Genomic DNA, 26,456 nt, shown 5'->3' on the forward strand with positions numbered 1-26,456 from the left:
AGTATACAGTATACACGTGGTCACAACACTACAGTACTATAGTAAACAGTATGCACGTGGTCACAACACTATAGTACTGTAGTAAACAGTATAGACGTGGTCACAACACTATAGTACTATAATAAACAGTATACACATGGTCACAACACTATAGTACTATAGTAAACAGTATACACGTGGTCACAACACTATAGTACTGTAGTAAACAGTATACACGTGGTCACAACACTATAGTACTATAGTAAACAGTATACACATGGTCACAACACTATAGTACTATAGGAAACAGTATACACGTGGTCACAACACTATAGTACTGTAGTAAACAGTATACACGTGGTCCCAACACTATAGTAATGTAGTAAACATTACACACGTGGTCACAACACTATAGTACTGTAGTAAACAGTGTACACGTGGTCACAACACTATAGTACTATAGTAAACAGTATACACGTGGTCACAACACTATAGTACTGTAGTAAACAGTATACACGTGGTCACAACACTATAGTACTGTAGTAAACCGTATACACGTGGTCACAACACTATAGTACTGTAGTAAACAGTATACACGTGGTCACACTATAGTACTATAGTAAACAGTATACACGTGGTCACAACACTATAGTACTGTAGTAAACAGTATACACGTGGTCACAACACTATAGTACTGTAGTAAACATTACACACGTGATCACAACACTATAGGACTGTAGTAAACATTACACACGTGGTCACAACACTATAGTACTGTAGCAAACAGTGTACACGTGGTCACAACACTATAGTACTATAGAAAACAGTACACACGTGGTCACACCATTATAGAACTGTAGTAAACAGTATACACGTGGTCACAACATTATAGTACTATAGTAAACAGTATACACGTGGTCACAACACTATAGTACTATAGTAAACAGTATAGACGTGGTCACAAAACTATAGTACTATAGGAAACAGTATACACGTGGTCCCAACACTATAGTACTATAGTAAACAGTATACACGTGGTCACAACACTATAGTACTGTAGTATACAGTATACACGTGGTCACAACACTACAGTACTATAGTAAACAGTATGCACGTGGTCACAACACTATAGTACTGTAGTAAACAGTATAGACGTGGTCACAACACTATAGTACTATAGTAAACAGTATACACATGGTCACAACACTATAGTACTATAGTAAACAGTATACACGTGGTCACAACACTATAGTACTGTAGTAAACAGTATACACGTGGTCACAACACTATAGTACTATAGTAAACAGTATACACATGGTCACAACAATATAGTACTATAGGAAACAGTATACACGTGGTCACAACACTATAGTACTGTAGTAAACAGTATACACGTGGTCCCAACACTATAGTAATGTAGTAAACATTACACACGTGGTCACAACACTATAGTACTGTAGTAAACAGTGTACACGTGGTCACAACACTATAGTACTATAGTAAACAGTAAACACGTGGTCACAACACTATAGTACTATAGTAAACAGTATACACGTGGTCACAACACTATAGTACTGTAGTAAACAATATACACGTGGTCACAACACTATAGTACTATAGTAAACAGTAAACACGTGGTCACAACACTATAGTACTATAGTAAACAGTATACACGTGGTCACAACACTATAGTACTGTAGTAAACAGTATACACGTGGTCACAACACTATAGTACTGTAGTAAACCGTATACACGTGGTCACAACACTATAGTACTGTAGTAAACAGTATACACGTGGTCACACTATAGTACTATAGTAAACAGTATACACGTGGTCACAACACTATAGTACTGTAGTAAACAGTATACACGTGGTCACAACACTATAGTACTGTAGTAAACATTACACACGTGATCACAACACTATAGGACTGTAGTAAACAGTACACACGTGGTCACACCACTATAGAACTGTAGTAAACAGTATACACGTGGTCACAACATTATAGTACTATAGTAAACAGTATACACGTGGTCACAACACTATAGTACTATAGTAAACAGTATAGACGTGGTCACAAAACTATAGTACTATAGCAAACAGTATACACGTGGTCACAACACTATAGTACTGTAGTAAACAGTATGCACGTGGTCCCAACACTATAGTACTATAGTAAACAGTATACACGTGGTCACAACACTATAGTACTGTAGTAAACAGTATACACGTGGTCCCAACACTATAGTACTATAGTAAACAGTATACACGTGGTCACAACTCTACAGTACTATAGTAAACAGTATACACTTGGTCACAACACTATAGTACTGTAGTAAACAGTATACACGTGGTCACAACACTATAGTACCATAGTAAACAGTATACACATGGTCACAACACTATAGTACTATAGGAAACAGTATACACGTGGTCACAACACTATAGTACTGTAGTAAACAGTATACACGTGGTCCCAACACTATAGTACTATAGTAAACAGTATACACGTGGTCACAACACTATAGTACTATAGTAAACAGTATACACGTGGTCACAACACTATAGTACTGTAGTAAACAGTATACACGTGGTCACAACACTATAGTACCATAGTAAACAGTATACACATGGTCACAACACTATAGTACTGTAGTAAACAGTATACACGTGGTCACAACACTATAGTACTATAGCAAATACAGTATACACGTGGTCACAACACTACAGTACTATAGTAAACAGTATACACGTGGTCACAACACTATAGTACTGTAGTAAACAGTACACACTTGGTCACAACACTATAGTACTGTAGTAAAGAGTATACACGTGGTCACAACACTATAGTACTGTAGTAAACAGTATACACGTGGTCACACTATAGTACTATAGGAAACAGTACACACGTGGTCACAACACTATAGTACTGTAGTAAACAGTATACACGTGGTCACAACACTATAGTACTGTAGTAAACATTACACACGTGATCACAACACTATAGTACTGTAGTAAACATTACACACGTGGTCACAACACTATAGTACTGTAGCAAACAGTGTACACGTGGTCACAACACTATAGTACTATAGTAAACAGTACACACGTGGTCACACCACTATAGTACTGTAGTAAACAGTATACACGTGGTCACAACATTATAGTACTATAGTAAACAGTATACACGTGGTCACAACACTATAGTACTATAGTAAACAGTATAGACGTGGTCACAACACTATAGTACTATAGTAAACAGTATACACGTGGTCACAACACTATAGTACTGTAGTAAACAGTATATACGTGGTCCCAACACTATAGTACTATAGTAAACAGTATACACGTGGTCCCAACACTATAGTACTATAGTAAACAGTATACACGTGGTCACAACACTACAGTACTATAGTAAACAGTATACACTTGGTCACAACACTATAGTACTGTAGTAAACAGTATACACGTGGTCACAACACTATAGTACCATAGTAAACAGTATACACATGGTCACAACACTATAGTACTGTAGTAAACAGTATACACGTGGTCCCAACACTATAGTACTATAGTAAACAGTATACACGTGGTCACAACACTATAGTACTATAGTAAACAGTATACACGTGGTCACAAAACTATAGTACTATAGTAAACAGTATACATGTGGTCACAACACTATAGTACTGTAGTAAACAGTATACACGTGGTCCCAACACTATAGTACTATAGTAAACAGTATACACGTGGTCACAAGACTATAGTACTGTAGTAAACAGTATACACGTGGTCCCAACACTATAGTACTATAGTAAACAGTATACACGTGGTCACAACACTATAGTACTGTAGTATACAGTATACACGTGGTCACAACACTACAGTACTATAGTAAACAGTATGCACGTGGTCACAACACTATAGTACTGTAGTAAACAGTATAGACGTGGTCACAACACTATAGTACTATAGTAAACAGTATACACATGGTCACAACACTATAGTACTATAGTAAACAGTATACACGTGGTCACAACACTATAGTACTGTAGTAAACAGTATACACGTGGTCCCAACACTATAGTACTATAGTAAACAGTATACACGTGGTCACAACACTATAGTACTGTAGTATACAGTATACACGTGGTCACAACACTACAGTACTATAGTAAACAGTATGCACGTGGTCACAACACTATAGTACTGTAGCAAACAGTATAGACGTGGTCACAACACTATAGTACTATAATAAACAGTGTACACATGGTCACAACACTATAGTACTATAGTAAACAGTATACACGTGGTCACAACACGATAGTACTGTAGTAAACAGTATACACGTGGTCACAACACTATAGTACTATAGTAAACAGTATACACATGGTCACAACACTATAGTACTATAGGAAACAGTATACACGTGGTCACAACACTATAGTACTGTAGTAAACAGTATACACGTGGTCCCAACACTATAGTAATGTAGTAAACATTACACACGTGGTCACAACACTATAGTACTGTAGTAAACAGTGTACACGTGGTCACAACACTATAGTACTATAGTAAACAGTATACACGTGGTCACAACACTATAGTACTGTAGTAAACAGTATACACGTGGTCACAACACTATAGTACTGTAGTAAACCGTATACACGTGGTCACAACACTATAGTACTGTAGTAAACAGTATACACGTGGTCACACTATAGTACTATAGTAAACAGTATACACGTGGTCACAACACTATAGTACTGTAGTAAACAGTATACACGTGGTCACAACACTATAGTACTGTAGTAAACATTACACACGTGATCACAACACTATAGGACTGTAGTAAACATTACACACGTGGTCACAACACTATAGTACTGTAGCAAACAGTGTACACGTGGTCACAACACTATAGTACTATAGTAAACAGTACACACGTGGTCACACCACTATAGAACTGTAGTAAACAGTATACACGTGGTCACAACATTATAGTACTATAGTAAACAGTATACACGTGGTCACAACACTATAGTGCTATAGTAAACAGTATAGACGTGGTCACAAAACTATAGTACTATAGGAAACAGTATACACGTGGTCCCAACACTATAGTACTATAGTAAACAGTATACACGTGGTCACAACACTATAGTACTGTAGTATACAGTATACACGTGGTCACAACACTACAGTACTATAGTAAACAGTATGCACGTGGTCACAACACTATAGTACTGTAGTAAACAGTATAGACGTGGTCACAACACTATAGTACTATAGTAAACAGTATACACATGGTCACAACACTATAGTACTATAGTAAACAGTATACACGTGGTCACAACACTATAGTACTGTAGTAAACAGTATACACGTGGTCACAACACTATAGTACTATAGTAAACAGTATACACATGGTCACAACAATATAGTACTATAGGAAACAGTATACACGTGGTCACAACACTATAGTACTGTAGTAAACAGTATACACGTGGTCCCAACACTATAGTAATGTAGTAAACATTACACACGTGGTCACAACACTATAGTACTGTAGTAAACAGTGTACACGTGGTCACAACACTATAGTACTATAGTAAACAGTAAACACGTGGTCACAACACTATAGTACTATAGTAAACAGTATACACGTGGTCACAACACTATAGTACTGTAGTAAACAATATACACGTGGTCACAACACTATAGTACTATAGTAAACAGTATACACGTGGTCACAACACTATAGTACTATAGCAAATACAGTATACACGTGGTCACAACACTACAGTACTATAGTAAACAGTATACACGTGGTCACAACACTATAGTACTGTAGTAAACAGTACACACTTGGTCACAACACTATAGTACTGTAGTAAAGAGTATACACGTGGTCACAACACTATAGTACTGTAGTAAACAGTATACACGTGGTCACACTATAGTACTATAGGAAACAGTACACACGTGGTCACAACACTATAGTACTGTAGTAAACAGTATACACGTGGTCACAACACTATAGTACTGTAGTAAACATTACACACGTGATCACAACACTATAGTACTGTAGTAAACATTACACACGTGGTCACAACACTATAGTACTGTAGCAAACAGTGTACACGTGGTCACAACACTATAGTACTATAGTAAACAGTACACACGTGGTCACACCACTATAGTACTGTAGTAAACAGTATACACGTGGTCACAACATTATAGTACTATAGTAAACAGTATACACGTGGTCACAACACTATAGTACTATAGTAAACAGTATAGACGTGGTCACAACACTATAGTACTATAGTAAACAGTATACACGTGGTCACAACACTATAGTACTGTAGTAAACAGTATATACGTGGTCCCAACACTATAGTACTATAGTAAACAGTATACACGTGGTCCCAACACTATAGTACTATAGTAAACAGTATACACGTGGTCACAACACTACAGTACTATAGTAAACAGTATACACTTGGTCACAACACTATAGTACTGTAGTAAACAGTATACACGTGGTCACAACACTATAGTACCATAGTAAACAGTATACACATGGTCACAACACTATAGTACTGTAGTAAACAGTATACACGTGGTCCCAACACTATAGTACTATAGTAAACAGTATACACGTGGTCACAACACTATAGTACTATAGTAAACAGTATACACGTGGTCACAACACTATAGTACTATAGTAAACAGTATACATGTGGTCACAACACTATAGTACTGTAGTAAACAGTATACACGTGGTCCCAACACTATAGTACTATAGTAAACAGTATACACGTGGTCACAAGACTATAGTACTGTAGTATACAGTATACACGTGGTCACAACACTACAGTACTATAGTAAACAGTATGCACGTGGTCACAACACTATAGTACTGTAGTAAACAGTATAGACGTGGTCACAACACTATAGTACTATAGTAAACAGTATACACATGGTCACAACACTATAGTACTATAGGAAACAGTATACACGTGGTCACAACACTATAGTACTGTAGTAAACAGTATACACGTGGTCCCAACACTATAGTACTATAGTAAACAGTATACACGTGGTCACAACACTATAGTACTGTAGTATACAGTATACACGTGGTCACAACACTACAGTACTATAGTAAACAGTATGCACGTGGTCACAACACTATAGTACTGTAGTAAACAGTATAGACGTGGTCACAACACTATAGTACTATAGTAAACAGTATACACATGGTCACAACACTATAGTACTATAGTAAACAGTATACAAGTGGTCACAACACTATAGTACTGTAGTAAACAGTATACACGTGGTCCCAACACTATAGTACTATAGTAAACAGTATACACGTGGTCACAACACTATAGTACTGTAGTATACAGTATACACGTGGTCACAACACTACAGTACTATAGTAAACAGTATAGACGTGGTCACAAAACTACAGTACTATAGCAAACAGTATACACGTGGTCACAACACTATAGTACTGTAGTAAACAGTATGCACGTGGTCCCAACACTATAGTACTATAGTAAACAGTATACACGTGGTCACAACACTATAGTACTGTAGTAAACAGTATACACGTGGTCCCAACACTATAGTACTATAGTAAACAGTATACACGTGGTCACAACTCTACAGTACTATAGTAAACAGTATACACTTGGTCACAACACTATAGTACTGTAGTAAACAGTATACACGTGGTCACAACACTATAGTACCATAGTAAACAGTATACACATGGTCACAACACTATAGTACTATAGGAAACAGTATACACGTGGTCACAACACTATAGTACTGTAGTAAACAGTATACACGTGGTCCCAACACTATAGTACTATAGTAAACAGTATACACGTGGTCACAACACTATAGTACTATAGTAAACAGTATACACGTGGTCACAACACTATAGTACTGTAGTAAACAGTATACACGTGGTCACAACACTATAGTACCATAGTAAACAGTATACACATGGTCACAACACTATAGTACTATAGGAAACAGTATACACGTGGTCACAACACTATAGTACTGTAGTAAACAGTATAGACGTGGTCACAACACTATAGTACTATAGTAAACAGTATACACGTGGTCACAACACTATAGTACTGTAGTAAACAGTATACACGTGGTCCCAACACTATAGTAATGTAGTAAACATTACACACGTGGTCACAACACTATAGTACTGTAGTAAACAGTGTACACGTGGTCACAACACTATAGTACTATAGTAAACAGTAAACACGTGGTCACAACACTATAGTACTATAGTAAACAGTATACACGTGGTCACAACACTATAGTACTGTAGTAAACAATATACACGTGGTCACAACACTATAGTACTATAGTAAACAGTATACACGTGGTCACAACACTATAGTACTATAGCAAATACAGTATACACGTGGTCACAACACTACAGTACTATAGTAAACAGTATACACGTGGTCACAACACTATAGTACTGTAGTAAACAGTACACACTTGGTCACAACACTATAGTACTGTAGTAAAGAGTATACACGTGGTCACAACACTATAGTACTGTAGTAAACAGTATACACGTGGTCACACTATAGTACTATAGGAAACAGTACACACGTGGTCACAACACTATAGTACTGTAGTAAACAGTATACACGTGGTCACAACACTATAGTACTGTAGTAAACATTACACACGTGATCACAACACTATAGTACTGTAGTAAACATTACACACGTGGTCACAACACTATAGTACTGTAGCAAACAGTGTACACGTGGTCACAACACTATAGTACTATAGTAAACAGTACACACGTGGTCACACCACTATAGTACTGTAGTAAACAGTATACACGTGGTCACAACATTATAGTACTATAGTAAACAGTATACACGTGGTCACAACACTATAGTACTATAGTAAACAGTATAGACGTGGTCACAACACTATAGTACTATAGTAAACAGTATACACGTGGTCACAACACTATAGTACTGTAGTAAACAGTATATACGTGGTCCCAACACTATAGTACTATAGTAAACAGTATACACGTGGTCCCAACACTATAGTACTATAGTAAACAGTATACACGTGGTCACAACACTACAGTACTATAGTAAACAGTATACACTTGGTCACAACACTATAGTACTGTAGTAAACAGTATACACGTGGTCACAACACTATAGTACCATAGTAAACAGTATACACATGGTCACAACACTATAGTACTGTAGTAAACAGTATACACGTGGTCCCAACACTATAGTACTATAGTAAACAGTATACACGTGGTCACAACACTATAGTACTATAGTAAACAGTATACACGTGGTCACAACACTATAGTACTATAGTAAACAGTATACATGTGGTCACAACACTATAGTACTGTAGTAAACAGTATACACGTGGTCCCAACACTATAGTACTATAGTAAACAGTATACACGTGGTCACAAGACTATAGTACTGTAGTATACAGTATACACGTGGTCACAACACTACAGTACTATAGTAAACAGTATGCACGTGGTCACAACACTATAGTACTGTAGTAAACAGTATAGACGTGGTCACAACACTATAGTACTATAGTAAACAGTATACACATGGTCACAACACTATAGTACTATAGGAAACAGTATACACGTGGTCACAACACTATAGTACTGTAGTAAACAGTATACACGTGGTCCCAACACTATAGTACTATAGTAAACAGTATACACGTGGTCACAACACTATAGTACTGTAGTATACAGTATACACGTGGTCACAACACTACAGTACTATAGTAAACAGTATGCACGTGGTCACAACACTATAGTACTGTAGTAAACAGTATAGACGTGGTCACAACACTATAGTACTATAGTAAACAGTATACACATGGTCACAACACTATAGTACTATAGTAAACAGTATACAAGTGGTCACAACACTATAGTACTGTAGTAAACAGTATACACGTGGTCCCAACACTATAGTACTATAGTAAACAGTATACACGTGGTCACAACACTATAGTACTGTAGTATACAGTATACACGTGGTCACAACACTACAGTACTATAGTAAACAGTATAGACGTGGTCACAAAACTATAGTACTATAGCAAACAGTATACACGTGGTCACAACACTATAGTACTGTAGTAAACAGTATGCACGTGGTCCCAACACTATAGTACTATAGTAAACAGTATACACGTGGTCACAACACTATAGTACTGTAGTAAACAGTATACACGTGGTCCCAACACTATAGTACTATAGTAAACAGTATACACGTGGTCACAACTCTACAGTACTATAGTAAACAGTATACACTTGGTCACAACACTATAGTACTGTAGTAAACAGTATACACGTGGTCACAACACTATAGTACCATAGTAAACAGTATACACATGGTCACAACACTATAGTACTATAGGAAACAGTATACACGTGGTCACAACACTATAGTACTGTAGTAAACAGTATACACGTGGTCCCAACACTATAGTACTATAGTAAACAGTATACACGTGGTCACAACACTATAGTACTATAGTAAACAGTATACACGTGGTCACAACACTATAGTACTGTAGTAAACAGTATACACGTGGTCACAACACTATAGTACCATAGTAAACAGTATACACATGGTCACAACACTATAGTACTATAGGAAACAGTATACACGTGGTCACAACACTATAGTACTGTAGTAAACAGTATAGACGTGGTCACAACACTATAGTACTATAGTAAACAGTATACACGTGGTCACAACACTATAGTACTGTAGTAAACAGTATACACGTGGTCCCAACACTATAGTACTATAGTAAACAGTATACACGTGGTCACAACACTATAGTACTGTAGTATACAGTATACACGTGGTCACAACACTACTCTACTATAGTAAACAGTATGCACGTGGTCACAACACTATAGTACTGTAGTAAACAGTATAGACGTGGTCACAACACTATAGTACTATAGTAAACAGTATACACATGGTCACAACACTATAGTACTATAGGAAACAGTATACACGTGGTCACAACACTATAGTACTGTAGTAAACAGTATACACGTGGTCCCAACACTATAGTAAACAGTATACACGTGGTCACAACACTATAGTACTGTAGTATACAGTATACACGTGGTCACAACACTACAGTACTATAGTAAACAGTATGCACGTGGTCACAACACTATAGTACTGTAGTAAACAGTATAGACGTGGGCACAACACTATAGTACTATAGTAAACAGTATACACATGGTCACAACACTATAGTACTATAGTAAACAGTATACACGTGGTCACAACACTATAGTACTGTAGTAAACAGTATACACGTGGTCCCAACACTATAGTACTATAGTAAACAGTATACACGTGGTCACAACACTATAGTACTGTAGTATACAGTATACACGTGGTCACACCACTACAGTACTATAGTAAACAGTATGCACGTGGTCACAACACTATAGTACTGTAGTAAACATTATAGACGTGGTCACAACACTATAGTACTATAGTAAACAGTATACACATGTTCACAACACTATAGTACTATAGTAAACAGTATACACGTGGTCACAACACTATAGTACTGTAGTAAACAGTATATACGTGGTCCCAACACTATAGTACTATAGTAAACAGTATACACGTGGTCACAACACTATAGTACTGTAGTAAACAGTATACACGTGGTCCCAACACTATAGTACTATAGTAAACAGTATACACGTGGTCACAACACTATAGTACTGTAGTAAACAGTATACACGTGGTCCCAACACTATAGTACTATAGTAAACAGTATACACGTGGTCAAAACACTATAGTACTATAGTAAACAGTATACACGTGGTCACAACACTATAGTACTATATTAAACAGTATACACGTGGTCACAACACCATAGTACTGTAGTAAACAGTATACACGTGGTCACAACACAAGCAATCGTCTTCAGGTGAAATAATACAGCAGGCGGACTGCTGAGACAGGAAGAAATGTAGCGAGAGAGCTACTGCAACCAAAGGTTACACTATATACGTTTGTGGTGGGATTTGCAAGTAAATGTAAGATCGCAGAGCAAGCATACCCCGGCTAATCCCTCGGCTACTCCGAGGGGGAGTGGGAGCGGAGGGGCTGCCGTAACGGGCGAGATAGTGGGGGTGAAATTTACAGAGGGTACAAGCTGATAGAAAGAGGATCAAACTCAGCAAACTTAGAAATGTAATGCAACTCATTGAGTCGGCCAACACAACAAATAATACTTTGCCTGGTTGATCACCGTCCTTCTCCGCTTGTGTGTCTCCCTGTGTGTGGGGAGCAGTGGTGCAGCTGTTAGCGCTACGCTGCGCTATGAACCTGGCGACCCGGGTTCGATTCCCGCTCACGGCCAACACCAGTGACGATTATCTGAACCGGTCCCGGGCCTCCCCTAGGTCGACTCAGCCTCAAATGAGTACCTGGTGCGGTGTGTAAACATCGCCACTAGGGAGACAAAGGCGGTCGGGCGTGGTGCTGGCCACCCACCCCCTCGTGTACTGTTCCGGCCTTCACAGGTGCTCGCTAACAGCACTTGCCCCTACAGTCTGTTCAGGCTATACGGGGGATCTTTGTGTCTCCCTGTCTGTGTTTGGTCTCTCTCTCTCAAATTTAGTTTCACCTGATGACGACTGCTTGAGTTGCAATCGAAACGTCGTATTCTATTATTTTGTTTATTTTTTCTACGTGACTTTACCGAAAGACCATTGAGTAACAACAGTGTTTTTACGAATCACAGCTAAGAGACAAACAACATTATACTTTCTATTAAACATAACATTTTAATAACATGTTAAAAATACTTTAAATCTCATCACTGCTCCTCATACTCAATCCGTGATCAGTGCCGGATTATCCTCGGAACAAAATAATCATTAGCTGTGGGCCCCGCACTTTCAAGCGCCCCGCGCTAAATGATCTCACCCTATAAATCCCCGTTCAGTGATTCTGTACTCGCTCTATTACTATAGTAAAATTACAATTACTTTACTATGCAAGTTAAAAACTTCGTGCTTTATAATTGTGTTTTTTTATTTATTCTGGGCACCTTTATAATATAAGCTACAGGACCCGCACGAGCTTAATCCGGCACTGTCCGGGATACTGTTCCAGTGCCCAACCAGGCTGTTGAAGACACCCTGAGTGGAGTTGAGGGGGATCGGTGGAGGTGTGAAGGGGGTGAGTGATGCCGACGGGCTGCGAGGGGGTCATCCGAGAGGGTGCCCAGTGGGGAGATGAAGCAATGAAATCGCTCCACGTGCAGGTGCTGGGTGGATTACTGCACAGCGGCATCGTGGGAGGTGGCGACGGCTCGTGGAGGTCTCTACCCACTAGTGGATTGACCATGGCTGATGGTGGTGATGATGATGGATGTTGCTCACTCACTTGGCGACGTATGAAACGCCAGAGATGCACGGCGATGTGCAGGGTGTTCAGCAGCATGGTGGAGCTGATGGCCTCCTTGCAGCCGCTGTACAGCTGACCTACAGCGTGGAGCAGAGCAGGGAGCACGCTGTCCACAATGTCCTCACTGTGGCTACTGAACATCGGTCCCCAGGTGGCGACCCCTGCTGATGCAGAGACGTTCTTCATGAGTCCCGAGTAGTTGATCGTGGTGGTGGTGTTGGAGCCGTTGATGACCGAACCCCCACGCCGAGATCCTCCGAGGAGCTCCACCATCGGCTGCGTGAGCAGCAGAACCACAGTGAGGACAGCCGTGAAGATCGCCATGGTGGTGGTGGTGGCGAAGGTCTCTGAAGAACTCGAAGTGGAGGAGCAGCGTGGGGCGAGGTGGTTTCCTATCCAGGAGCCGACTCCACTCTGACCTCTGCCGTGACGTCACCGGGCCATGACGTCACCGTGACGTCAGAGGTTTCCACGGCTCTTACGTCATTATAGCATTTGGAACGTGGCTGTGCAATGGAACATCAACACGTGATGCACTACAACACTGTATTGTTTATAGAATTGTAATACAATACAAATTATTCACATCTGAGACAGAACATCGGCAGAGGAGGGAGCCTCACTCCTCACTTCTCCCAACCAGCTTAAAAGTCGCTACGAATCTTAACAGCGTTCATTGAAGCTCTGTGGATGTGTAGGCCTTACTTTAACATATATTTCTGTGACCAGTCACAAGCTAATCCCTTAGCTATTTCAATGCTAAATTACTAGTTGCCTCCGTGGATGTGTAGGTTTTTACTTTAACATAGCCATTTCCGTGACCAGTCACAAGCTAATCCCTCAGCTATTTGCACAAGCTAATCCCTTAGCTATTTCAATGCTAAATTACTAGTTGCCTCTGTGGATGTGTAGGTTTTGACTTTAACATAGCCATTCCTGTGACCAGTCACAAGCTAATCCCTTAGCTATTTCAATGCTAAATTACTAGTTGCCTCTGTGGATGTGTCGGTTTTGACTTTAACATAGCCAATTCCGTGACCAGTCACAAGCTAATCCCTCAGCTATTGATATGTAAACCCCTTTGTCAAGGTGCCTTACTTCTCCCAACCAGCTTAAAAGTCGCTACGAATCTTAACATCGTTAATTGAAGCTCTGTCGTCCCGACAGTACTGTACCTTTCACCTAAAGACGGCCGCTTGCGTTGTGGCCAAAACGTCGTGAGAATTTTATTGTTTTTTTATTATTTTATTCTCATTCTACGTGACTTTACCGAAAGAACCAAAGAAAATAAAATAATAAAGATATAAAACAATAAAATTCCCCAAATCAAAATTCATATACTGTTGATTTATTCACTCCATCTCCGCAGTGGACACTGCCGGTTGTGTTCCTTCCTTAGCTCCCATTCCCACGTTAGTCTCGACCACCGGCCGTCATCACTTCAAGTTGTGTGTCCTGCCTCACCCCACCTTTCTAAACTAAAATTACGTCCTTAATTATATGAAGTCATATGAAGTCCAATTGACGTGTCCGTCTTCCAGTATCACTGTAATTCTTAGGATGTGCATCATCTCTACGCTTCCTTGTGCATTTCTAAACATTGGTTCTACTTTCCGTTTGTGATGCATCTGTTTGAAAAAAACGTTCTGCTTAAGGCATATGGCTCAGTTACGTTTCATTATTAAGTTAAGATAACAATAAGCACTTTGTTCTGCCCTGATACACCTCTCTTAATCATTTTCATCCGTCTTCCCCTTCAACAACCGCCCTACGTGTAGATGCACTTCTGTGTTTTCAAGGCTGTGTCCCTGTTCTTTTTGCGTTCAGTTTGTTATTCCCCCGCACCTCCAGTAAAGCATGGTTGGCTGCGTACGGTGCGAAAGAAGTTCACCATGCAAACATACGCTGCGTTGAAAAATGATTCTACTGACTGCAGACCAATCCTGGACAGATTTCTCAATACGAGTGCAATATCGAGGGTACAGATCAATACCAACTGAACACAGATGCTAATTCATGGACGGGTGGCAACTCTAGCCATGCCCATGCAAACATACACAACATCTTGACCATGAATCGCCTATGCGGCAGATTAAATGTCAAGCATTATACATTGAATTTCGATCTACTTTTGTTCGTTTTGATTTATTTTGGCGCAGTTTCAAGTAAGTATTTTTAATAGAATTATTGTATTGCCATTTACTGTATAATTGTGATAATAGACCAAGCACTGAGACATTGCCCAGGGTTGGTCTACAATCGAAAAGGTTGCAACCCCATAGCACACCCTCATGTGTTCCAGTGTTAACACATCGTATGTTTGTATCTTGAAATTCTTTCGCACCGTACGTAGCCCACCGCTCCCCCCACCACACACGTGCACAGCAGCTCCAGAGAGCGACTTTTGGGTCAGAGGTAGCCGCATTGTACTGGGGCCGTCCATAAATGAGGGGGGGGGTTGAGAAATGTGACGTCACATCAAAATGCGCAACTTTAAATAAATATAGACAACACGTTCTACGTGATTAAATAGACTTTTTAATAAATATTTTCTCCTACAACATCAGAGTGCAGCGCCACATTAAATAAGCACCACGATGACAATAGTTTAAAGCGATATGAAGCATGCTTTATTTTGGGGGGGGGGCACAGCTTTTTGAGGGGGGGCTCTGACTCTTTGTGACGCCGCGTGACGATGGGAGGGGGGGTCAAAAATCGTCTAAAATCGCGTGACGTCATTTATGGACGGCCCCCACAGCGTGAAATAGCGCAACAAACCGAACCCGCGTACAGCGAGGGAAGCCCTGGCTGGTTTATCATTCATTAATCTCCAGTTCAGTCACAAACGAATCTCTTAGAGCCGAAGGCGCGATCCAGTATCACGTTGGCATGCCGTGTCAACCCGTACGGGGTTACCCCGTATTGGTGTACAGGGAGATTGAGTTCTCAGGTCCATACGGCTTACTAGAGCCGTTTCAAAACGGGCAAAACAATGTTTTGTGTTTCTCCCCTTGTGATGGGACTTTGTAGGATGAACGTTGAGATTTGTAAGGGGCACGGGGTGACCAATAAGGTCTGAATTGGTCTGTAATAAGAGAGGCAATGGTTAGGGGTTGACAGGTGTGCGTTGGCACTGCGTGCCACGTCGCGTTGTCATACAGCTGACACTCTGATGAGCAATGATTCGGCGACGCACGGTGCCAAAGGGGCCGTCCATAAATGACGTCACGCGACTTCTGACGATTTTTGACCCCAACCCCCCATTGTCACACGGCGTCACAAAAAGTCAGACCCCCCCCTCAAATATGACGTCACAAAGCTCTGGCCCCCCTCCCACCAAATAAAACATGCTTCAAATCGCTTTAAACTATTGTCATTGTAGTGCGTATTTAATGTGGCGCTGCACTCTGATGTTGTAGGAGAAAACATTTATTAAAAAGTATATTTAATTAAGTAGAACGTGTCGTCTATATTTACTTAAAGTTGCGCATTTTGATGTGACGTCACATTTCTCACCCCCCCCCCCCCCCTCGTCACACATCGTCACAAATGTCTGATCGCCCCCCCCCCCCCAGGTGCGTGACGTCATTTATAGACGGCCCCAAAGACGTTCAACATTCGTGCGTATCCGCCGTGATGTGGGGCGAAGTAATATTCTAATCTTATTATCCGCGATGCCTGCAGGATTAGCTTTTTTCGTCTTCCAAAGCAGATTATTAATGAGAATATTGATGGAATTTCCCCCAGTGCATGTTGGCTGGGGAAGGGCTGTTTAAGACCCGCGGTGAACCCGCTCATCTCCACGTATCGGCATGAAATGATAAAATCGCAGATTTTCGGAAGCGCGTTCGTTTCAAGTGGATGCTTGTTGTCAACACCGCCATATTGACAGCACTCGCAATCATCCCATACTCAATTGAAACTCTTCTTAAGTAATTGCTTATTGTGTTTAGTTCCTTGTCCTTATCTCATACCTCCGATTAGCACGGTGGGCTACGTACGGTGCGAAAGAATTTCAAGATACAAACATACGATGTGTTAACACTGGAACACATGAGGGTGTGCTATGGGGTTGCCACGTTTTCGATTGTAGACCAACCCTGGGCAATGTCTCAGTGCTTGGTCTATTATCATAATTATACAGTAAATGACAATACAATAATTGTATAAAAAATACTTACTTGAAACTGCTCCAAAATCAATCAAAACGAACAAAAGTAGATCGGAATTCAATGTAAAATGCTTGACATTTAATCTGCCGCATAGGCAATTCATGGTCAAGATGTTGTGTATGTTTGTATGGGCATGGCTAGAGTTGCCAACCGTCCGAGAAATAGCATCTGTGTTCAGGTCGTATTGATCTGTACCCTCGATATTGCACTCGTATTGAGAAATCTGTCCAGGTTTGGTCTGCTATCAGTAGAATCATTTTTCAACGCAGCGTATGTTTGCATGGTGAACTTCTTTCGCACCGTACGCTGCCAACCATGCTTTAATGGAGGTGCGGGGGAATGACAAACTGAACGCAAAAAGAACAGGGACACAGCCTTGAAAACACAGAAGTGCATTTGCACGTAGGGCGGTTGTTGAAGGGGAAGAGGGATGAAAATGATTAAGAGAGGCGTATCAGGGCAGAGCAAAGTGCTTATTATTATCTTAACTTAATAATGAAACGTAACTGAGCCATATGCCTTAAGCAGAACGTTTTTTTCAAACAGATGCATCACAAACAGAAAATATAACCAATGTTTAGAAATGCACAAGGAAGCGTAGAGATGATGCGCATCCTAAGAACAACACTGATACTGGAAGACGGACACGTCAATTGGACTTCATATGCAAATTAAGAACGTAATTTTAGTTTAGAAAGGTGGGGTGAGGCAGGACACACAACTTGAAGTGATGACGGCCGGTGGTCGAGACTAACGTGGGAATGGGAGCTATGGAAGGAACACAACCGGCAGTGTCCACTGCGGATATGGAGTGAATAAATCAACAGTATATGAATTTTGATTTGGATAATTTTATTGTTTTATATCTTTATTATTTTCTTTTCTTTGGTTCTTTCGGTAAAGTCACGTAGAATGAGAATAAAATAATAAAATGACACGATAAAATTCTCACGACGTTTTGGCCACAACGCAAGCGGCCGTCTTTAGGTGAAAGGTAACTGTCGGGACGACAGAGCTTCAATTAACGATGTTAAGATTCGTAGAGACTTTTAAGCTGGTTGGGATAAGTGAAGCACCTTGACAAAGGGGTTTACATATCAATAGCTGAGGGATTAGCTTGTGACTGGTCACGGAATTGGCTATGTTAAAGTCAAAACCTACACATCCACAGAGGCAACTAGTAATTTAGCATTGAAATAGCTAAGGGATTAGCTTGTGACTGGTCACAGGAATGGCTATGTTAAAGTCAAAACCTACACATCCACAGAGGCAACTAGTAATTTAGCATTGAAATAGCTAAGGGATTGGTTTGTGCAAATAGCTGAGGGATTATCTTTATTATTTTATTGTTTCCCTTCTACGTGACTTTACCGAAAGAACCAAGAATATAGTATATGAATTAGATCATTTATTTATTTTGCTAACTTTATAATTAATCGTACACTTTAATTGCACTAGTTTAATATCTTAAGGTTTAGTTTCTAATTCTCTAGGATAAAACAAGTTATTTTGTCAAAAAGAATGACGTTAATTGGCGCATACATTGAAAGTGCAATTTTAAATGAACCGTGTCAGTCTTCAAATACTGTTCTGGTTATTCCCACCTTGTTGGTGTCCCTATTGTCTCCTGCACCCACTAACAACGGAGTTATTGTTGGGATGGAGAGAAGCACAGCCAGCAGCCAGCCAGGAAACTCGAGACATAGAATATATTAATAGCAGCATGACTTACACTGCTACAGCAGCGAGGTGGTCATGTAACTATTTACATTCTCTGTGTTGCAAACATTAAATGGCAACTAATCTTTCCGTGGTACGCTTGTCCCCACGATTTGAGGACCAATTCCTTAGCGAAGGATTTACTACCAATTTAAGGATGATACAAGTGAAATGTGAAGTGGTAAGATTGACCTTAGATCATTGCAAGCCAATCCCAAATTCTGAGTGCGGAGTGACTCGGCAGGGCCGACGGCGTGAGCCCTGCACCTTGGGAGTTGTCATGGACAGGGAGCAATGAGGCCGCGTTACCGGTTGTCTTAGTTTTGGGGAATTCTGTCTCCAGAACTCTGGTCCACAGTAACGATGAAACAAACACAATGTAGAAAAAAGAACAGTTGCAAATGTTGCAGGAAATTGAAAGGAATTTTAGTACAAAAATCATTACCATTCACACAAACAGTATAGTATTATAGTAGTTCGAAAATTAGACTGTAGAAAATAGTCATGTGTAATGATGAAAAATACTTGAATATAACATTTATCATTATCTTATTAGAATATATGAACGTGTAATGGCAAATTAAAACGATGCGATACGATTTGACAATCCTTTACAGCGATACACTTAATCCAGTGAAGTTGAATGTGAACGCTGAAACACGTAAATATTACTGAACATAGCGTGGATAGAAGAAACTGATTTAACAAAATATCCATGCAATTAAAACATCAATGAAGCAGGTTGCTGGAATGGATGCTCCAGGCGCCACTCTACGCGTGAGTGGTGCCAGTGGACTGAGAGGCCGTGCCAGGAGTCGCTGTCGCTGGCTGCTCAATGACCACCACCCTCTCGGCCGCTGCAGGCAGGGCGCGGCGCTGAGCCTTGAACTTCAGCTTCCCGTCTTCAGTCAAGCAGCAGCTCACGCTCTGCGGGTCCACGTCCCTGGGCAGCTGCGTCTCCCTGTGGAACTCCTGGCAGCTGTGGCTGTAGCTGCCGCTGCTGACTTCTCCGCTCTTCACCTCGCGCCGTCCGGCCACCGCCAGCTTGTCTCCAGACACCTTCACGGCCAGGTCCTGTGGGGAGAAGTCCTGCACGTCCAGGGACGCGACAAACCCGCCTCCCTGCTCCTGTGGATCTTCAATCTGGAACCCACTGCTCACGGCCGGCTGCTGCAGCAGTGCGTCTCCGAGGCTGCCCGGAGCCCGCGTGTGGCTGCTGAGCTGATCGACTCCACGGAAGATTCTCTCCATCCTCTCGATCTCGCTCCTCATGTCTCGCTGCAGCTGCTGGAAAATACTTTCACCGCGGGGGTTCCAGACCGGCCAGCCTGGCCAGACGCTCCTCTCCATCACGTGCATCGCAGGGAAGTAAACACTGAGGGCCATGCTTGTTGATGTGCTTCACAGTGAGGCTCGCTTCAGCTGTGGGCGCTGCTCCCTCCTCCGCCGATGTTCTGCCAGTGCAGCTACAGGAGCTGCTTTTATAGCCCTGGCAGTAACTACGAGCAGATGCCAGGGGGAGCCAAAAGCGTCCAGAATGACGCAGCTGCTCCCAGGGCTTCCCTCATCCACAGCAAATAGCATTGACTCATACCTGGGGTTCAGCTGTGTGACGCCTTCTCTAAACTAAAAATGATATTTCCATTGGAAACAAGCAGGCAAGACACAACTTTAATACACTATAGTACACCAGGACAGTGATATTTTGAAATGTACATATTGTCAATGAGAAAACGTGGTGTGCATTTGTGTCATTCCTTCATGTAAAGTCCTGGTCACAAAAGCAAAGTTTATGGGGAATAATACCCATTTTATATAGTTTTGAGGCATAAGCAATTAGAAAATAACACTTACTACCCAGGAACAAAAATCGTGTTACATAGTGAATTATCAGTGCAGAGCGAATTCCATGGCAGTAAACTGCTCACAGACTGCAGCCCGAGACACGAGTCACGCTCTTGATTCTGTGCGGATGGAGGAAGCCCCTGGGAGCAGCTGCGTCATTCTGGATTCTTCTGGCTGCCCCTGGCATCTGCTCGTAGCTACTGCCAGGGCTATAAAAGCAGCTCCTGTAGCTGCACTGGCAGAACATCGGAAGAGCAGGGAGCAGTGCTAACAGCTGAAGCGAGCCTCACTGTGAAGCACATCAACATGGACGCATGAGATGTCCTTAATTAACGCTAAGACACATTAATCAAAAACGCTAAAACACCTATTAGCAACATCAGTAAGGATGAGCGCTTTGAGCTTCCTCAATTAAAAAAGAGAGAGGACATCGTCATCCTCTCAGCCGACAAGGGCAATGTCACTGTCATCATGGAAAAAAAAACATACAATAACAAAATTCATGATCTACTGAATGATGGTAGCTGTACCAAAATCAAAAGAGATCCCACCAACCGCCTTGTTACAAAAACCAACAATATCATCACTGATTCAACATCTTTAATCGAACCAACCAAGCGGCTTTCCTTAAAACCCTCTGCTGCTAGACCACACAGATTTTATGGCTTACCACAAATCCATAAAGAAGATACACCCCTTCATCCTATCTTCTTCATCATTAACTCACCCACATACAAACTGGCCCCATTTCTGTCTCAGACCTTACAACCATTCACTGGTAAGACCACCTCAGCTGTACTTAAATCAGCTCACTTGGTATCGTTAATTAAGGACATCTCACTATCTCCAGGTGATTTGCTTGTCACTTTCGATCTAGTATCGTTGTTTACCAAAGTTCCTGTGCCTGACACCATTACAATCATTGAAGATTTGGTCCAACAAGGATTGAATGCTGATGTACCGGCCCTGGTTAGACACTGCCTCACCAACACTTACTTCACCTGGAATGGAACATTGTACAAACAAGTTGAAGCTACCCCAATGGATTCGCCCTTATCTCCAGTTGTTGCCAATGTTTTCATGGAAAAATGTTTTGAGACAGATGCCATCCAGGCATCCACCCTACGTCCTTGTCTAAGAGGTGCATAGATGACACGTTCGTCATCTGGCCACATGGCCTACCAGCTCTGGGCCAATTCTTCAACCACATCAATTCCATACACCCAGCGATCAAATTCACCATGGAGGTGGAAAAAGATGGAAAGCTACCCTTTTTGGATATCTTAATTAAAAGGAGACCTGATGGTTCAATGAGCCACTCTGTCTACAGGAAAGCTACCCATACAGATGCTTACTTGAAACCGGATTCCCACCACCATCAATCCCAGAAGAGCTCCCTCATCAAGACTCTATACCATGGAGCCCAATGCATTTCCGACCAGGAACACATTACCAGTGAACTCAAACACGTACACCAGGCTCTCAGGGCTAATGGTTACTCCGACTACACAATCTGCAAAGCCATCACTCCAGTCATGAAGAAGGATCCTCTTGCGGAGCCACTCAAAACCATCACCTTACCCTACATTGCAGGGGTCACTAAAAAGATCTCCAAAATCCTGAATAAACACAAGATCCAGATCCGATTCAACACAGTACATAAAATCCGTGATCTGGTTCCATCTGTAAAAGATGCTGTTCCAGACATACAGTAACCGGGTGTTTACAAACTAAAGTGCCTCTGTGGTAGTAGCTACATTGGAGAAACCAAACGACATATCTCGGACCGCATCCGCGAACATAAAGCAGACTTGAAACACAGTAGAACGAACTCCTCCGCCGTGGCAGATCACTGTTATAATTCAGTGGGCTCACATGACATTGACTTCTCCAAGACGGAGGTTCTTTGCAAGCCAACCGGCTACCATGAGAGATTCGTTCATGAGGCTATCCACATTTACAAGCACAGAGACAATTTCAACCGAGAAGATGGATTCTGGCTTAGTAACCATTGGAAAGATGTTTTAAACCATTTCGGTTCTTAATTAATTATTTTATGGTGACCTTCAGACCGCAGCTCTTTCGCTGGCATTGACTCTTAATACTTCTCACACCACGGTTAATGGTATGGTTTATAACATGATTATAACAGCGCCTCGTAGCTATTTCTCTCCTCCTTCTGTTCCGACCATGGATGGACTCATCCGTCTGAACGGGGCTGGTAGCTGTCCGTGGTGCTGATGTGGAGGGTAAGAATCCACCCATTTTTTCGCCATATAGCATCGTGATATATAACGACTTATTGTTGGTAGCTCAGCTGATTGGAGAATATATAGAGTTTATTGTTAACATTGAGGTAGTTTATATTTTAGTTTTTTTTATCTGTTTACTATATGGTATTCATTATATAGTGTAGTGCATACCCAGTTGCTGTTATGAGCTCTGCTTATTGAAGAATATATTGAGTACATTTATTATATTGATGTAATTTGGACTCAGGTTTTTTCACATCGGTTTACTGTATGATATTTGAGTTGTTGCATCCCCCTTTTTGCATCCTTGTACGAGGTGCCTCGGTGGATGTGTAGGCTTTGACTTTAACATAGCTATTTCGTTGACCAGTCACAAGCTAATCCCTCAGCTATTCAATGCTAAAATCTCTTGTTTGATTTGTACTAGGTGCCTCTGTTGATGTGTAGGCTTTGAATTTAACATATCTATTTTTGTGACCAGTCACAAGCTAAATCCGTCAGCTATTTCAATGATAAATTCTCCTGTTTGATATGTTAACCCCTTTGTCAAGGTGCCTCTCTTCTCTCAACCAACTTAAAAGACGCTACGAATCTTAGCAGCGTTCATTGGAGCTCTGTCGTCCCGACAGTCACAAGCTAATCCCTCAGCTATTCAATGCTAAATTCTCCCGTTTGATTTGTACTAGGTGCCTCTGTGGATGTGTAGGCTTTGACTTTAACATAGCTATTTCTGTGACCAGTCACAAGCTAAATCCCTCAGCTATTTCAATGATAAATTCTCCTGTTTGATATGTTAACCCCTTTGTCAAGGTGCCTCTCTTCTCTCAACCAGCTTAAAAGACGCTACGAATCTTAGCAGCGTTCATTGGAGCTCTGTCGTCCCGACTGTTTTTTGTTCCTTCACCTGAAGAAGGCCAATTGTGTTGTGGCCGAAACGTCGTGAGAATTTTATTGTTATATTTTATTATTTTATTCTCATTCTACGTGATTTTACTGAAAGAACCAAATAAGATGAATCCTTGCAGTCACGAAAGCTTCAAATCGAAAAATGTCCTTAATTAACGCTAAGACACATATTAATCAAAAACGCTAAGACACCTATTAGCAACATCAGTAAGTATGTGCGCTTTGAGCTTTCTCAATTAAGAAAGAGAGAGGGCATCGTCATCCTCTCAGCCGACAAGGGCAATGTCACTGTCATCATGGAAAAAAAAAACATACAATAACAAAATTCAGGATCTACTGAATGATGGTAGCTGTACCAAAATCAATAGAGATCCCACCAACCGCCTTGTTACAAAAACCAACAATATCATCACTGATTCAACATCTTTAATCGAACCAACCAAGCGGCTTTCCTTAAAACCCTCTGAATGTTAGACCACCCAGATTTTATGGCTTACCAAAAATCCATATAGAAGATACACCCCTTCATCCTATCGTCTTCATCATTAACTCACCCACCTGCAAACTGGCCCCATTTCTGTATCAGACCTTACAACCATTCACTGGTAAGACCACCTCAGCTGTACTTAAATCAGCTCACTTGGTATCGTTATTTAAGGACATCTCACCATTTCCAGGTGATTTGCTTGTCAGTTTCGATCTAGTATCGTTGTTTACCAAAGTTCCTGTGCCTGACACCATTGCAATCATTGAAGATTTGCTCCAAACTGGAATTGAATGCTGATGTACCGGCCCTGGTTAGACACTGCCTCACCAACACTTACTTCACCTGGAATGGAACATTCTATAAACAAGGTGAAGTTACCCCAATTGGTTCTCCCTTATCTCCAGTTATAGCCAATGTTTTCATGGAAAAATGTTTTCAGACAGATGCCATCCAGGCATCCACCCTACGTCTTTGTCTAAGAAGTACATAGATGACACGTTCGTCATCTGGCCACATGGCCTACCAGATCTGGGCCAATTTTTCAACCACATCAATTCCATACACCCAGCGATCAGATTCACGATGGAGATGGAAAAGGATGGCAAATTACCATTCTTGGATGTGTTAATCGTACAGAGACCAGATGGCTCAATGGTACACTCTGTCTACAGGAAAGCCACCCATATGAATGCCTAACAAAACCTGACTCCCACCACCATCCATCCCAGAAGAATTCTCTCATCATAACTCTACACCATAGAGCTCGATGTATTTCCGACCATCACCGCCTAGCCAGTGAACTGGAACACGTACACCAAGGCCTCAAGATGAATGGATATTTAGACTACACAATCCGAAAAGCTATCACCCCAACCATTGGGAAGGAACCATCTGAGGACCCAATCAAAACCATCACCTTGCCATACATAGCAGGGGTCACCAAAAATATTTCCAAAATCATGAGCAAACACAAGATCCAGGTTCGATTCAACACAGTACATAACATTTGTGATCTGATCCCATCTGTGAAGGATGTGATCCCTGACATGCAATACCCCGACGTTTAAAAACTAAGCTGCGTCTGCGGAAGTAGTTACATTGGGGAAACTAAGTGACATGTCTCGGACCGTGTTCGTGAACATAAGGCAGATCTGAAACACGGTAGGACCAATACCTCAGCCATGGCTGATCATTGTTTTAATGCTGTAGGCATACACGAAATTGATTTTTCCAAGACGAAGTTACTCTGCAAACCGACTGCTTATCAGCAAAGATTCGTTAATGAAGCCGTCCAGATGTGTTAACACAGACACAATTTCAACCGACTTGCGTACAAACTGAGCAATCATTGGAAGGACGTTATTAACCAGTTTAAGTCATGACGGGCCATGATGTTCCCAGCCTACCACCTTGATATTAGTTGGTTTTTTCGGCTCTCTGATTTTTTACATTAACAGATGTCATTTCTCACTAACACAGCTACCTCGTGTGCCATCCTCGAGGCTGCTGCTTCAGGATCTCCCATTAACATGCTAATCTCTCACATTAACATAGCCACCTTGG

The 26,456-nt window shown here is 41.1% G+C and overlaps 1 protein-coding gene across 1 annotated transcript in view; it reads right to left on the minus strand.

Moving 5' to 3' along the window:
• LOC142906426 (uncharacterized) overlaps positions 1–26,456 on the minus strand; it is a 74,694-nt gene that overhangs the window by 10,150 nt on the left and 38,088 nt on the right. Inside the window, exon 2 of the mRNA XM_076054127.1 lies at positions 13,492–13,632. Coding sequence (XP_075910242.1) covers positions 13,492–13,632 — 141 coding nt within the window. The remainder of the gene's footprint in view (positions 1–13,491; positions 13,633–26,456) is intronic.

Source organism: Petromyzon marinus, chromosome 4 (assembly GCF_048934315.1).
Source record: "Petromyzon marinus isolate PM22_M1 ecotype Great Lakes invasive population chromosome 4, UKy_Petmar_22M1.pri1.0, whole genome shotgun sequence".
Classification (NCBI taxonomy): domain Eukaryota; kingdom Metazoa; phylum Chordata; class Hyperoartia; order Petromyzontiformes; family Petromyzontidae; genus Petromyzon; species Petromyzon marinus.